This window comes from Salmo salar, chromosome 16 (assembly GCF_965601325.2).
Source record: "Salmo salar chromosome 16, fSalSal1, whole genome shotgun sequence".
Lineage (NCBI taxonomy): Eukaryota > Metazoa > Chordata > Actinopteri > Salmoniformes > Salmonidae > Salmo > Salmo salar.
Genome location: NC_138306.1, coordinates 39,991,729 through 40,006,484, shown reverse-complemented (window position 1 = coordinate 40,006,484; position 14,756 = coordinate 39,991,729). Strand labels below are relative to the sequence as shown.

Below are 14,756 nucleotides of genomic sequence, written 5' to 3'. Positions count from 1 at the left end.
GAATGGACCACCGACGTTATCTGCCCGAGGGAGTTATCCAACTGGCCCCTCCGTCGCGACGTAACCTGATCGCCCATCTGCGGCCCGCTAATCGTTAGCTGTCTTACCGACTGCGATCTGAATAGGTCTATCGGACACTTTTCTTGGCCCACAATAACAAACTATTTTGCCAACTTGGACTGGTCCCCCCTTCCACACGGAACCCCACTAATCCACAGACGGAAACGCACGAGGTGGCTAAAAACAGAGCTCCCTCCATCTTCCACCAGCTTGCTACCTATGGCCCGGCTAGCTGTCTGAATCTCACTGGACCCTTTGATCACTCGGCTAAGCATGCCTCTCCTTAATGTCAATATGCCTTGTCCATTGCTATACTGGTTAGTGTTTATTGGCTTATTTCACTGTAGAGCCTCTAGCCCTGCTCATTATACCTTATCCAACCTCTCAGTTCCTCCACCCACACATGCTATGACATCTTCTGGTTTCAATGATGTTTCTAGAGACAATATCTCTCTCATCATCACTAAATGCCTAGGTTTACCTCCTCTGTATTCACATCCCACCATACCTTTGTCTGTACATTATACCTTGAAGCTATTTTATCGCCCCCAGAAACATGCTCCTTTTTCTCTCTATTCTGGACGTCACAGACGACCAATTCTTATAGCTTTTAGTCGTACTCTCATACTCATTCTTCTCTGCTCCTCTGGGGATGTAGAGGTGAATCCAGGCCCTGCAGTGCCTGGCTCCACTCCTACTCCCCAGGCGCTCTCTTTTGATGACTTCTGTAACCGTAATAGCCTTGGTTTCATGCATAACATTAGAAGCCTCCTCCCTAAGTTTGCTTTATTCACTGCTTTAGCACACTCTGCCAACCCGGATGTCCTAGCTGTGTCTGAATCTTGGCTTAGGAAGTCCACCAAAAACTCAGAAATCTTCATCCCTAACTACAACGTTTTCAGACAAGATAGAACGACCAAAGGGGGCGGTGTTGCAATCTACTGCAGAGATAGCCTGCAGAGTTCTGTCCTGCTATCCAGGTCTGTACCCAAACAATTTGAACTTCTACTTTTAAAAATCCACCTCTCTAAAAACAAGTCTCTCACTGTTGCCGCCTGCTATAGACCCCCCTCTGCCCCCAGCTGTGCTCTGGACATCATATGTGAACTGATTGCCCCCCATCTATCTTCAGAGCTCGTGCTACTAGGTGACCTAAACTGGGACATGCTTAACACCCCAACCATCCTACAATCCAAGCTTGATGCCCTCAATCTCACACAAATTATTAATGAACCCACCAGGTACAACCCCAAAGCCGCAAACACTGGCACCCTCATAGATATCATCCTAACCAACGTGCCCTCTAAATACACCTCTGCTATTTTCAACCAAGATCTCAGCGATCACTGCCTCATTGCCTGCACCCGTAATGGGTCAGCGGTCAAACGACCTCCACTCATCACTGTCAAACGCTCCCTGAAACATTTCAACGAGCAAGCCTTTCTAATCGACCTTGCCATGGTATCCTGGAAGGATATTGACCTCATCCCGTCAGTAGAGGATGCCTGGTTATTTTTTTTAAATGCCTTCCTCACCATCTTAAATAAGCATGCCCCTTTCAAGAAATTTAGAACCAGGAACAGATACAGCCCTTGGTTCTCCCCAGACCTGACTGCCCTTAACCAACACAAAAATATCCTGTGGCGTTCTGCATTAGCATCGAACTGCCCCCGCGATATGCAACTTTTCAGGGAAGTTAGAAACCAATACACACAGGCAGTTAGAAATGCCAAGGCTAGCTTTTTCAAACAGAAATTTGCTTCCTGCAACTCAAACTCCAAAAGGTTCTGGGACATTGTAAAGTCCATGGAGAATAAGAACACCTCCTCCCAGCTGCCCACTGCACTGAGGATAGGAAACTCTGTCACCACCGATAAGCCCACTATAATTGAGAATTTCAATAAGCATTTTTCTAAGGTTGGCCATGCTTTCCACCTAACTACCCCTACTGCATTCAACACCACTGCACCCCCCACAGCTACTCGCCCAAGCCTCCCCCATTTCTCCTTCTCCCAAATCCATTCAGCTGATGTTCTGAAAGAGCTGCAAAATCTGGACCCCTACAAATCAGCTGGGCTTGACAATCTGGACCCTTTCTTTCTAAAATTATCTGCCGAAATTATTGCAACCCCTATTACTAGCCTGTTCAACCTCTCTTTCGTGTCGTCTGAGATTCCCATAGATTGGAAAGCAGCTGCTGTCATCCCCCTCTTCAAAGGAGGTGACACTCTTGACCCAAATTGCTACAGACCTATATCCATCCTACCCTGCCTTTCTAAGGTCTTCGAAAGCCAAGTCAACAAACAGATTACCGACCATTTCGAATCCCACCGCACCCTCTCCACTATGCAATCTGGTTTCAGAGCTGGTCATGGGTGCACCTCAGCCACGCTCAAGGTCCTAAACGACATCGTAACCGCCATCGATAAGAAACAATACTGTGCTGCCATATTCATTGACCTGGCCAAAGCTTTTCACTCTGTTAATCACCACATCCTCATCGGCAGACTCAGTAGCCTTGGTTTCTCAAACGATTGCGTCGCCTGGTTCACCAACTACTTCTCTGATAGAGTTCAGTGTGTCAAATCGGAGGGCCTGCTGTCCGGACCTCTGGCAGTCTCTATGGGGGTACCACAGGGTTCAATTCTTGGGCCAACTCTTTTCTCTGTATACATCAATGATGTCGCTCTTGCTGTTGGTGAATCTCTGATCCACCTCTACGCAGACGACACCATTCTGTATACTTCTGGCCCTTCTTTGGACACTGTGTTAACAACCCTCCAGACGAGCTTCAATGCCATACAACTCTCCTTCCGTGGTCTCCAACTGCTCCTAAATACAAGTAAAACTAAATGCATGCTCTTCAACCGATCGCTGCCTGCACCTGCCCGCCTGTCCAGCATCACTTCTCTGGACAGTTCTGACTTAGAATTTGTGGACAACTACAAATACCTAGGTGTCTGGTTAGACTGTAAACTCTCCTTCCAGACTCACATCAATCATCTCCAATCCAAAGTTAAATCTAGAATTGGCTTCCTATTTCGCAACAAAGCATCCTTCACTCATGTTGCCAAACATACCCTCGTAAAACTGACCATCCTACCAATCCTCGACTTCGGCGATGTCATTTACAAAATAGCCTCCAATACCCTACTCAACAAGCTGGATGCAGTCTATCACAGTGCCATCCGTTTTGTCACCAAAGCCCCATATACTACCCACCACTGCGACCTGTACGCTCTCGTTGGCTGGCCTTCGCTTCATAATCGTCACCAAACACATTGGCTCCAGGTCATCTACAAGACCCTGCTAGGTAAAGTCCCCCCTTATCTCCGCTCACTGGTCACCATAGCAGCACACACCTGTAGCACGCGCTCCAGCAGGTATATCTTTCTGGTCACCCCTAAAGCCAACTCCTCCTTTGGTCGTCTCTCCTTCCAGTTCTCTGCTGCCAATGACTGGAACGAACTACAAAAATCTCTGAAACTGGAAACACTTATCGACCCTCACTAGCTTTAAGCACCAGCTATCAGAGCAGCTCCCAGATCACTGCACCTGTACATAGCCCATCTATAATTTAGCCCAAACTACTACCTCTTCCCCTACTGTATTTATTTATTTTATTTATTATTTTGCTCCTTTGCACCATATTATTTATATTTTAACTTTGAACTTTCTTCAAATTATAAATCTACCATTCCAGTGTTTTACTTGCTATACTTTATTTACTTTGCCACCATGGCCTTTTTTGCCTTTACCTCCCTTATCTCACATCATTTGCTCACATTGTATATTGTCTTATTTTTGTCTACTGTATCATTGATTGTATGTTGTTTTACTCCATGTGTAACTCTGTGTTTTTGTATGTTGTCGAACTGCTTTGCTTTATCTTGGCCAGGTCGCAATTGTAAATGAGAACTTGTTCTCAACTTGCCTACCTGGTTAAATAAAGGTGAAATAAAAAATAAAATATCAAACCATATACCACGGGTATGACAAAACATTTATTTTTACTGCTCTAATTACGTTGGTAACCAGTTTATAATAGCAATAAGGCATCTCGGGGGTTTGTGGTATATGGCCAATATACCACGGCTAAGTGCTGTATCCAGGCAGTCCGCATTGTGTCGTGCATATATATTGTGCCTTATTGCTTAAATATACAATGACTGTCAACCAATCAGCATTCAGGGCTGGAACCACCAAGTTTATAATCCAGTTTATGTGCCTTATAGACTGTTGACCAATGTTTCTCCCCCCTCGTCTAAATAACAGCATCTAGACTTTAGATATTAATTGTAAGTCTCTTGATTTTTACTTTCTCAACCATGAATCCCATAGACAACACAGCTGTCACATGAACAGCTTCAGAGAGCACGCTTGACAAGTGTTTTGAGGATTACTTCTATAATGAACATTGCATGGTGTCAGACAGAGGCTGGAGGCATTGTAGCTAGTTATCTGGACAGACCTATCAGAAAGGAGCTGATGAAGGACTCAGGAAGTTAGCCTTTAGTTCCTCTCCATCCTATCAACACAGATCCAATCATATGTTTCTGGGTGTAGACTTCTTTATGACATTATCATACCACAGAAATAACGCCACATCCACCGACTATACAGTAGACAATGAATGAACCCCCGGCCTACCACATTTGTGATTTCGAATTCACCGAGATGTGCGACACAATGATCAAGGTCCTCCTTTTATTGTTGTCATTTTCCTTTCTTCTTAATAAACATGTAATTTTAGCCATTATTGATGGACTTTTTATGACTATCACTACTTTCCCCTGCTTTCTACCGCAATGGCTGATGGCTGAACCGGGCGGCGCTCAATCCCCGCAGTCCCAATAAAGCTGACAAGCTGACGATAAAGGCCTCTCCTGCTGGGCTGACTCTCTGTCCAGCTCCTCTCTGCCTCCTGCGATTCCCATTACGCCATCACACAGCTCCCAGAGACCATTCACTTCTCTTACTCGCTTTCCTTCTCACAAAACCCACTGTTGCACACTATTCCAATCAATTAGAATAAAAGGCTTGTGGTTCAGGTATGAAAGGTATTATTCAGTCTAGACTCTGGAAGGCATGTAATAGACATACCTGGGGCTACGCGGTCAGTTTATACGCTTACCAAAAACAAAGCGGTACCCCTTTTTAGCCAAGGGAAATAGGTTGTTTCTGGTTTGTAGGTTTTATACACCCCATATATTGAGCAGTTTAACTCACCCCATGATGTTGACATCTGATATGAGGACAAGAGAAGTAGACAGGAGGGTCACATAAGGAGAAAGGAGGGTCATCTGGTGAGAAAGTATCAGAAAGCAGACCTTTGGTTTAGGTTTGCATGGTAAACAGGAAGCGGCATCCCTTTGTGTGGGTGTGAGACAGCCGACAAATAGATGTTGATATGTTCACACAGGTCACAGGGAGAAGAGAAGCCAACTGTTTCATTGCTTTGTATATATATATTGCTTTATATATATATATATATATATATATATATATATATATATATATATATTATATATATATATATATAATTATTTTTTACCTTTATTTAACTAGGCAAGTCAGTTAAGAACAAATTATAATTTACAATGAGAGCCTACCGGGGAACAGTGGGTTAACTGCTTGTTCAGGGGCAGAATGACAGATTTTTACCTTGTCAAGTCAGGGATTCAATCCAGCAACCTTTCGGTTACTGGCCAAATGGTCTAACCACTAGACTACCTGCCTCCTGCTATTATTATGTTTTGAACTGAAATCTACTGAAGTAAGTAGAAACAAATTGCACTATGCAGAAAGGGGAGAAATGCAAAATGTGTAAAATAGTGGCAGGTCGTGTTTCGGAGGACGCATAGCTCTCGACCTTCGCCTCTCCCGAGTCCATACGGGAGTTGCAGAGATGGGACAAGACTGTAACTACCAATCGGATATCACAAATTTGTGGAGAAAAAAGGGGTAAAAAGTAAATAAATAAATAAAAATCTAAAATGGAAATTCCTTAAAGTGATTTAGACTTAAATCCTTGAGTAAGATAGCTCTGATACATGTGTGACAGTCCGGGTGTTCCGCAAGGTTCTATTTTGGGCCCACTGTTGTTCATTTTGTATATCAACAACATTGTGGATCTTATTGAAACAGCGGATGTTCATTTTTATGCAGATGATACTGTTCTTTATTCAAGTGGTAGTAGTTTATCTTTAGCTTTTGAAAATGCCCAAAGAGCATTTAACATCATACAACAGAATCTGTATGATTTAAAGCTGATTCTAAATTCTAGTAAAACAAAATGCATGGTATATATATGCAGGCCTCAGCCACTACCCTGAGAACACTTGATTCAGTGTATCATGCAGCCCTCAGGTTCATTACAAATCAGAAACGTCTAACACATCATTGTGATCTCTACAGCGATGTTGGCTGGTCGTCATTGACCTTGCATAGGCTTAAACACTGGTATACACTGATTTATAAGGCCATATTGGGTAAAATGCCATTTTATCTCTGTTCTTTTTTAATCAGGTCAGTAAATAAATATGAATTACGGTCCCATTCTGATTTGCTTCTAACAGTACCAAAAATTAGAACAGGTCATGGTAGAAATAGTTTTAGTCACTCAGCTCCGAGGTCCTGGAATTCTCTCCTGAACATTTTAAAATGTGATGATCTAGTTTTGTTGGAGTTTAAACACTTGATCGATGTATATATCATAGAAGAGTGTAATTGTTTTTAGGCCAGCTGTTTTTAGTCAAGACGTTTGTTTTAAATGTAAAATGTTTTTGTTGTACTGTATGTGTGTTTATAGTTTTGTTTAATGTTGTGTTAGTGTATGTAAGTTGTTTTGTCTGAAACCTTGTTCCCTCTGCTGCTATTGGACCAGGTCTCTGTTGGAAAAGAGATGTTATCTCAATGAGAAAAAACCTGTATAAATAAAGGTAAAATAAAAAAATAAAAAAATTACAATCCAAAATTACCCACTTGAATAAATAGTACATCAACCTCCAAAGATGATTTTCAAAAAGAATACAGATGTTGAGCGATGGTATTTTACGACAGAGGGTACCCATACCCTTCAAGTCAGTTTCTCCTTTACTTTTGCCAAACCGAAAATAACTTTTTAGAACCCACAAGCTTCCAAGATACATCATTATCTGCTTTTGAGATATGCCTCACATGAATGCCTAATAGTGGTATCATTTTATTTCCATTTTTGGTTGAAGCAGATTGACTGACCATGACGCTCACTGTCGTCTGTGCAGGTTAATATAATATAAGAGAGTCTAGTCACTTGATCCTTTAGTTTTCTTCCCAAAGGACTTTAATGCCTTCCCCATACCAGACAAACCTATCGGATCACAAAGCACTGGTTACAATGAACCCTAAAACCAAACAATTCCTATTTCGATACTCTTTTGACTGGGGTTAAGTTTAAATAACGTTACCTGGGGTCCGATGGCAGAAAAAAATATTTATAAGAGCCATGACCTTGAACAGGGAATGAGAATCTTCAAGGCTGTCTGCTGTTTTTACATGAGAGGCATTAGATTGTACATTTTGACAGATGTACAGTATGTGCATCACAGGCCACCATATGGCTTGATTTATGCTAAATTATGCACCAGTAGATTAAATTACGAGTCAGCCTTGGGTCACACACAAGAAGCGACTTTCACATCATATAAAGCTATCAAAACATAAATCACAGGATATTTGTTCAATGTCACCCAAAGGCATTTATGTTCTTTCCTTTCAGTCCCATGATGCTCTGAAAGACCCCTACAGTCCATAACTAGCATAGCTATAGTTTCAACATTACTACTATTGGCGTCTTGCTTGTAGTGCTTCGAAGACAGTACATGCAAATATATCAACCTCAAATAAATGACATGCACACAAAGGGTTTAAGCTCTGTCATTCATCACTCTCAGTGTCAATCACTCAAAATATATGCATAGATGATTAGTTCCTGGTCTCCTTCAAGGCCTATTTAAAGCTGAAGTGTAAGAGGAGACAGGGAATGACATTTCTCACAGGTCTCCAATCGCTTCAATTGCTCAGCTGAAGTCCATTCACTATGGGCATTCCATTGAACCTGCTCCTGATACTCCTCTTCTACACACAAGGTAAAAAATAAAATACCTAGACTGCACATGTATAGTGAGCTCCAAAAGTATTGGGACATTTGTTGTTGTGGCTCTACTCCAGCGCTTTTGATTTGAAATGATACAATGACTATGGAGGTTGAAATGCAGACTGTCAGCTTTAATTTGAGGGTAGTTTCATCCATATCGGGTGAACCGTTTACAGCACTGTTTACATAGACAACAAATAGAAATGAATGGTAAATAATGTATTGTGTCATTTTGGAGTCACTTTTATTGTAAATAAGTGTAGAATGTTTCTAAAAACATTCACATTAATGTGGATGCTACCGTGACTATGGATAATCCTGACTGAATTATGAATAATGACGAGTGAGACAGAGGCATAAACATATTCTATTTTTATTTACAATAAAATTGACTCCAAAATGACACAACACATTATTTACCATTCATTTCTATTGGGCACAAAATAATCAGAAACAACCAAAACAAACAGCAAATGCTTCCAACAAATGTGTAGTCACAAGCTTGATGTAGTACTTGCGTGCTATGCACATGGGACCAAATACTTTAAGTAGTAAAGTTACAGTAAATTTGTCCCAATACTTTTTCTCCCTTAAGTGCTGCAATTTCTAAACTGTTCACCTGATATACACTACCGTTCAAAAGTTTGGGGTCACTTAAATGTCCTTGCAAATGAAAGAAAAGCAAATTTGTGTCCATTAAAACAACATCAAATTGATCAGAAACAGTGTAGACATTGCTAATGTTGTAAATGACTATTGTAGCTGGAAACGGCAGATTTTTTATGGAATATCTACATAGGCGTACAGAGGCCCATTATCAGCAACCGTCACTCCTGTGTTCCAATGGCATGTTGTGTTAGCTAATCCAAGTTTATAATTCTAAAAGGCTAATTGATCATTAGAAAACCCTTTTGCAAATATGTTAGCACAGCTGAAAACTGTCCTTCTTTAGACTAGTTGAGTATCTGGAGCATCAGCATTTGTGGGTGAGATTACAGGCTCAAAATGGCCAGAAACAAAGAACTTTCTTCTGAAACTCAGTCTATTCTTGTTCTGAGAAATGAAGGCTATTCCATGCGAGAAATTGCCAAGAAAGTGAAGATCTGGTACAACGCTGTGTACTACTCCCTTCACAGAACAGTGCAAACTGGCTCTAACCAGAATAGAAAGAGTGCACAACTGAGCAAGAGGACAAGTACATTAGAGTGTCTAGTTTGAGAAACAGACGCCTCACAAGTCCTCAACTGGCAGCTTCATTAAATATTACCCGCAAAACACCAGTCTCAACGTGAACAGCAAAGAGGCGACTCCGGGATGCTGGCCTTCTGACAGAGTTGCAAAGAAAAAGCCATATCTCAGACTGGCCAATAAGCAGAAAAGATTAAGATGGACAAAACAGACACTGGACAGAGGAACTGTGCCTAGAAGGTCAGCATCCTGGAGTCGCCTCTTCACTGTTGAGGTGGAGACTGGTGTTTTTTGCAGGTACTATTTAATGAAGCTGATAATGGCCATCTGTACGCCTATGTAGATATTCCATTAAAAATCAGCCATTTCCAGCTACAATAGTCATTTACAACATTAACAATGTCTATACTGTATTTCTGATCAATTTTATTTTATTTTAATGAACGAAAAAATTTGCTTTTCTTTCAAAAACAAGGACTTTCTAAGTGACCCCAAACATTTGAAAAGTAGTGGAGATGGAAATACCCTCAAATTAAAGCTGACAGTCTGCACTTTAACCTCATAGTCATTGTATCATTTCAAATCCAGAGCCAAAATAACAAAAAAAAATGTCAGTCCCAATAGTTTGAGCTCACATTGATTCAGGGTCTTGTACTTTTGCAGTCTACTACTGCTAATCCAATCAGGTATTATGCAAGGTGGTATCAAATAAGAAAAATCCACAACGTTTGATGTTTTAGATATTATAGGTTGAGAGTGGATCCTGATTGTTGATGTTGTCACAGTGCACGCAGGGCGTATCTATGGGGGCAAGGAGGCTGTGCCCCACAGCAGACCCTACATGGTTCTCCTGGAGAAAGCTGTCACCAACAACCTGAAGCCAGGAAGCTGTTGTGGTTTTCTAGTGAGAGAAGACTTTGTGATGACTGCCGCCCACTGCAATGGGAGGTCAGTAATGTCTGCTTATCTAGTGAAGGAAAACCAATAGAAAATGTGTGGAGCCCATTGGCCTCCATTATCTGCCCTTTAAATGCTTTAACTGTTTCTCCTTGATACTCACTACCTTATAGCTCTATGCCTAGAATTAGAAAGCATGCTGGTCAAACTACTCTTTCAATTGGATTTTTCTTGCAATCTCACCTACAACATTTTAATAGGGTACCATTTCAATGTCTCTAGGTTTTTCACACCTGACTATCTTTACTGTTTTTAGCCTAGGGCTATCCTACCCCATGCTTCACATAGCTCTTCCTAACGTTGCATTTACACATTTTAACAATGTATTTCTAACGTCCCCTTTGGAGCATAACTAATGCACAATACACGCAGCACGAAAGCCGAAATAACAACGCACAGGTACTCCCAGACCAACAGACATGGGAACAATAACCAACAAAACAATGGTGAACAGAGGCACATATATACAATTACTAATCAGGGGAATTGTAATCAGGTGTGCATAATGAAACAGTTCAGTGACGCCTAGAGGCCGGTGACGTAGACCTCCGGAACTGGTGCACAGAAGGAGCAGCAGTACAGGTGGAATCTTTGACAACATGCTCACGTGTTTTCACATGTGTAGTTTCATGTTATCACATGTTGCTTTACATGTTGTCACATTAACTTCCCATAAGATCACGTGATCACATGAAAACGTGTTTTCGGAACACTTCACATGTGATCACGTGAAATTCATGTGGTTTTTCCGTAAGGGAAATGTCAGAGCACATGTTGAACCAAGCGGGAAGCAAGAATATACAGTAGATTGACATGACCTTTTCAATCAGTGTCCATGTTAGTCCACTACGGTCAGTTGCAGATATGTGTAAGACTACAGTATATTCCATTGCGTTGTGCCTCTGTCTGTGTGTATGTTACAGATCCATTAAGGTCAAGCTGGGAGTCCACAATGTGCAGCAAGGTCAGGAAATGCTTGTGAAACAGGCATTTCCACATCCAAATTATGATGAAGAATATAATAATGATATCATGCTACTCAAGGTAAAACTCCAAGCTAGGACCTAAAGCTAGGCATATTGTTTTTATTTTTCCCTACACAGGTGAAATTGTGAATGCACATTGTCACTACAATGTCAAAGTATGAAATTGATTGGTAACAAACAGTTAACCACCATTAAATTAACTACCAGGCTTGCTGAATAGACTATAGAACCAAGGATGTAAGTTGTAACATTCAACAAACCTGCTCTCTCTGCCTGAAAGCTGGAGGAGATTGCAGTTTTCACCGACCGTGTGAGACCCATTGGCCTCCCGCTGACAAAAGATGAGGAGGTGCCCAAGGACTGTCTGGTGTCAGGCTGGGGACACACTATCAGGAATGTAAAGCAAGGCTCCCCTGTGCTTCAGGACCTCAACGTGACACTGGATGAGAATCAACTTTGCTCTGACAACCATCAGGTCTGCTCATCAGGACTAAATGGACCTGCTCAGGCAAGTGGCGTCTGAAAGTATGTAATGTTAAAGGGGAAATAACATGAGAGGAATGAAAGGAAATTATAATTTCCCTTTGGTTTGAGGGCATGAATCATTCCAAGGGAAATGTGCCTTTTCATTTGCCTGGCTTCCTAAACTCCTTGCTTTGGCCAAACACTACCCCACGCACACAGACGTTAATTTGTTCTCGGGGAGGTACTCCGCAATGAGTAGCTCCCCGATGATTTCTAAAACGCAAATACATTCTAATCGTTCTGATTGGTCCTAGAAAACGATGGGTTGAGCTAAAACACACGTGGGTAAAGAGGTGTTTTGAATATTCGGAATTGGTTGTGATACTCAAATTCAGTGTTTCTTAATCCTGGTCCTGGGGAACCAAATGTGTGCAAATGGGTGCACATCTTTGTTTTTGCCCTAGCACTACACAGCTGTCTCAAATGATCAACTCATCATCATCTTTGATCATCTTTGATGATTTGAATCAGGTGTGTAGTGCTGAGGCAAAAACAAAAATGTTCACCCCTTTGGATCCCCAGGACCAGGAATAAGCAAACTATCGCTGATGACTTTGTTTTGTACAACATTCCTAATTTTGAGGTTACCACAAACAACTTCAACAATGGCAGTCTCAGACTGAAGTATGTAGTGAACGTAGAGCAGCGGAAGAATTAACTTTGAGTCACTAGGCAACCTTTTCATTTGTTCGGTATTATGGTCTATGTGTGTTACTTCTAGGGAGACTCTGGTGGTCCATTAGTCTGTAACGGTGTGGCCTATGGGGTGGTGTCTACCAAGACTAGAAACAACACCTACATCTACATGCGCATCCCTGACTTCCTGGACTGGATCAATGACACCATGAAGAATTGATATGTCACTGACCAGAAACATTTTGTTAATTTGGTCAACCAGGTGCCTAGAACATGATTATGATACTGTGACGAATCCTAATGTGCTTATGATGCTTTCTGATTGATTTACCAGTGCTGGTTAATGTCTTTGCCCAGAGCCGCCTCTTCCTATACGGATACTTTTTGTTGTTTTGTTGTTGTTTGTTTTTTTCAGTGAGAGTTTGAGAAGTAGAATACACAAGGTGCCATTTTGAAATTTTGTGGTGCATCAGCAGTTTTTTTTATGTCAGTCACTGACAGTCACTCAATTAACCCATACTAGCTAATCAATTTGTAATGCTAGGTAAGGTAGTCTAGCCAGCTATCTAAACTTTGTAGATGGCCTTATCATCACCAAATTACCAACCGGGCACGCAGGGCATGTGCCCAGGGGCCCTGACCTCCAGGGGCCCCCATTGATTTGTTAGTCACTCTCACAGAGATATCATGTTTTTGTATTTATTAAGGATCCCCATTAGCTGTTGCCAAGGCAGCAGGTACTCTTCCTGGGGTCCAAACACATTAAGGCACTTACATCACACAAAACAAAAGATAAAACAGTACTTCATATAACATTATTACACCACTACATATCTACAATATAAAATGTATAATACCACCATACAACAATATTACAATGTACATGTGTGTAGAGTGCATGTGCTAGCGTTTGTGTGCATATGTGTGTCTGTACCTGTGTGTGTCTCTTCACGGTACCTGCTGGTCCAAAAGGTGTATTTTCATATTTAAAAAAAAATCTGATTCTACTGCTTGCATCATTTACCTGATGTGGAATATAGTTCCATGTAGTCATGGCTCGATGTAGTACTGTGCGCCTCCCACAGTCTGTTCTGTACTTTGAGACTGTGAAGAGACCTTAGGTGGCATGTCTTGTGGGGTATGCATGTGTGTCTGAGCTGTGTGCTAGTATTTTAAACAGACAGCTCTGTGCATTCAGCTTGTCAACACTTCTTACAAAAACAAGTAGTGATGTAGTCAATCTCTCCTCCACTTTGAGCCATGAGAGATTGTTATGCATATGATTCATTCATGTTAGCTCTCTGTGTATATCCAAGGGCTAGCCGTGCTGCCCTGTTCTGAGCCAATTGCAATTTTCCTAAGTCCCTCTTTGTGGCACCTGACCACACGACTGAACAGTAGTCCAGGTGCGACAAAACTAGGGCCTGTAGGACCTACCTTGTTAATAGTGTTGTTAAGAAGGTAGAGCAGTGCTTTATTATGGACAGACTTCTCCCCATCTTAGCTACATGCTGTATTAAATTTTTTTGACCATGACAGTTTACAATCCAGGGTTACTCCAAGCAGATTAGTCTCCTCAACTTGCTCAATTTTCACATTATTCATTACAATATTTTTCAATGATTTGTCCCAAATACAATGCTTTTAGTTTTTTTTATATTTAGGACTAACTTGTACCTTGCTACCAATTCTGATATTAACTGCAGCTCTTTGTTTGTTCAGACATTAATCATAAATATGAGACATAAATCATGGAAAAACTTGTAGAATTGCAGGAAATTAGCCATCTATGCCCCTACATGCGGTAACAATTGAAACCTCTGAATTTCCATCTGTCAAACAATGCTTTCAAGTCCTGTTCTGTAGCAGTTTTAAATCTTCAATTATTTACTGTGGGATTAAACAGTAGAGTAGGGTGATGTTATTGGACACATTTATTTTGTGAATATCTGAGCAAACTGATAAGGTGTGCTTTTATCATGTTGTCCCTTCACCAGTAAAGCAACAATCATATTTCTGGTAAACAGTTCATTGCATTGAGCAGTAAATTGAAAATGTATAGTAAAATACATTGAACATACCAAAGATCTTTGAGACAAGACTGCCCCCTTGTGCACATCTGGATAACATACTGTCCATGTAAAATACATTAAAAGTCTGGAATGTATTTTGAGGGCAACAGGAAAGAATGTCTCATGATGACTACTATTGAGATTTCTAATATTGTGACAAATAGAAGAGATGAAAACGCCTGAAGAAAAGTCAAA

The 14,756-nt window shown here is 41.1% G+C and overlaps 1 protein-coding gene across 1 annotated transcript; it reads left to right on the top strand.

Annotated features, from left to right (window-relative positions):
- The first annotated feature begins 8,059 nt into the window (after window positions 1–8,059).
- Window positions 8,060–14,418, top strand: LOC106573599 (duodenase-1). Its single transcript, XM_014148779.3, has 5 exons — window positions 8,060–8,189; window positions 10,171–10,333; window positions 11,266–11,386; window positions 11,609–11,836; window positions 12,575–14,418. Exons 1-5 carry the CDS (start codon window positions 8,141–8,143, stop codon window positions 12,707–12,709), a joined length of 696 nt encoding a protein of 231 aa, XP_014004254.1. The 5' UTR covers window positions 8,060–8,140; the 3' UTR covers window positions 12,710–14,418.
- Window positions 14,419–14,756: the final 338 nt, after the last annotated feature.

Excerpts from the sequence above, each read along its gene's own strand:
- LOC106573599 (XM_014148779.3), top strand. The coding sequence starts at position 8,141 with ATGGGCATTCCATTGAACCTGCTCCTGATACTCCTCTTCTACACACAA. Across the intron at positions 10,334-11,265 it reads GCCGCCCACTGCAATGGGAG|ATCCATTAAGGTCAAGCTGG; the intron begins GTCAGTAATGTC and ends TGTATGTTACAG. Across the intron at positions 11,387-11,608 it reads ATGATATCATGCTACTCAAG|CTGGAGGAGATTGCAGTTTT; the intron begins GTAAAACTCCAA and ends TCTGCCTGAAAG.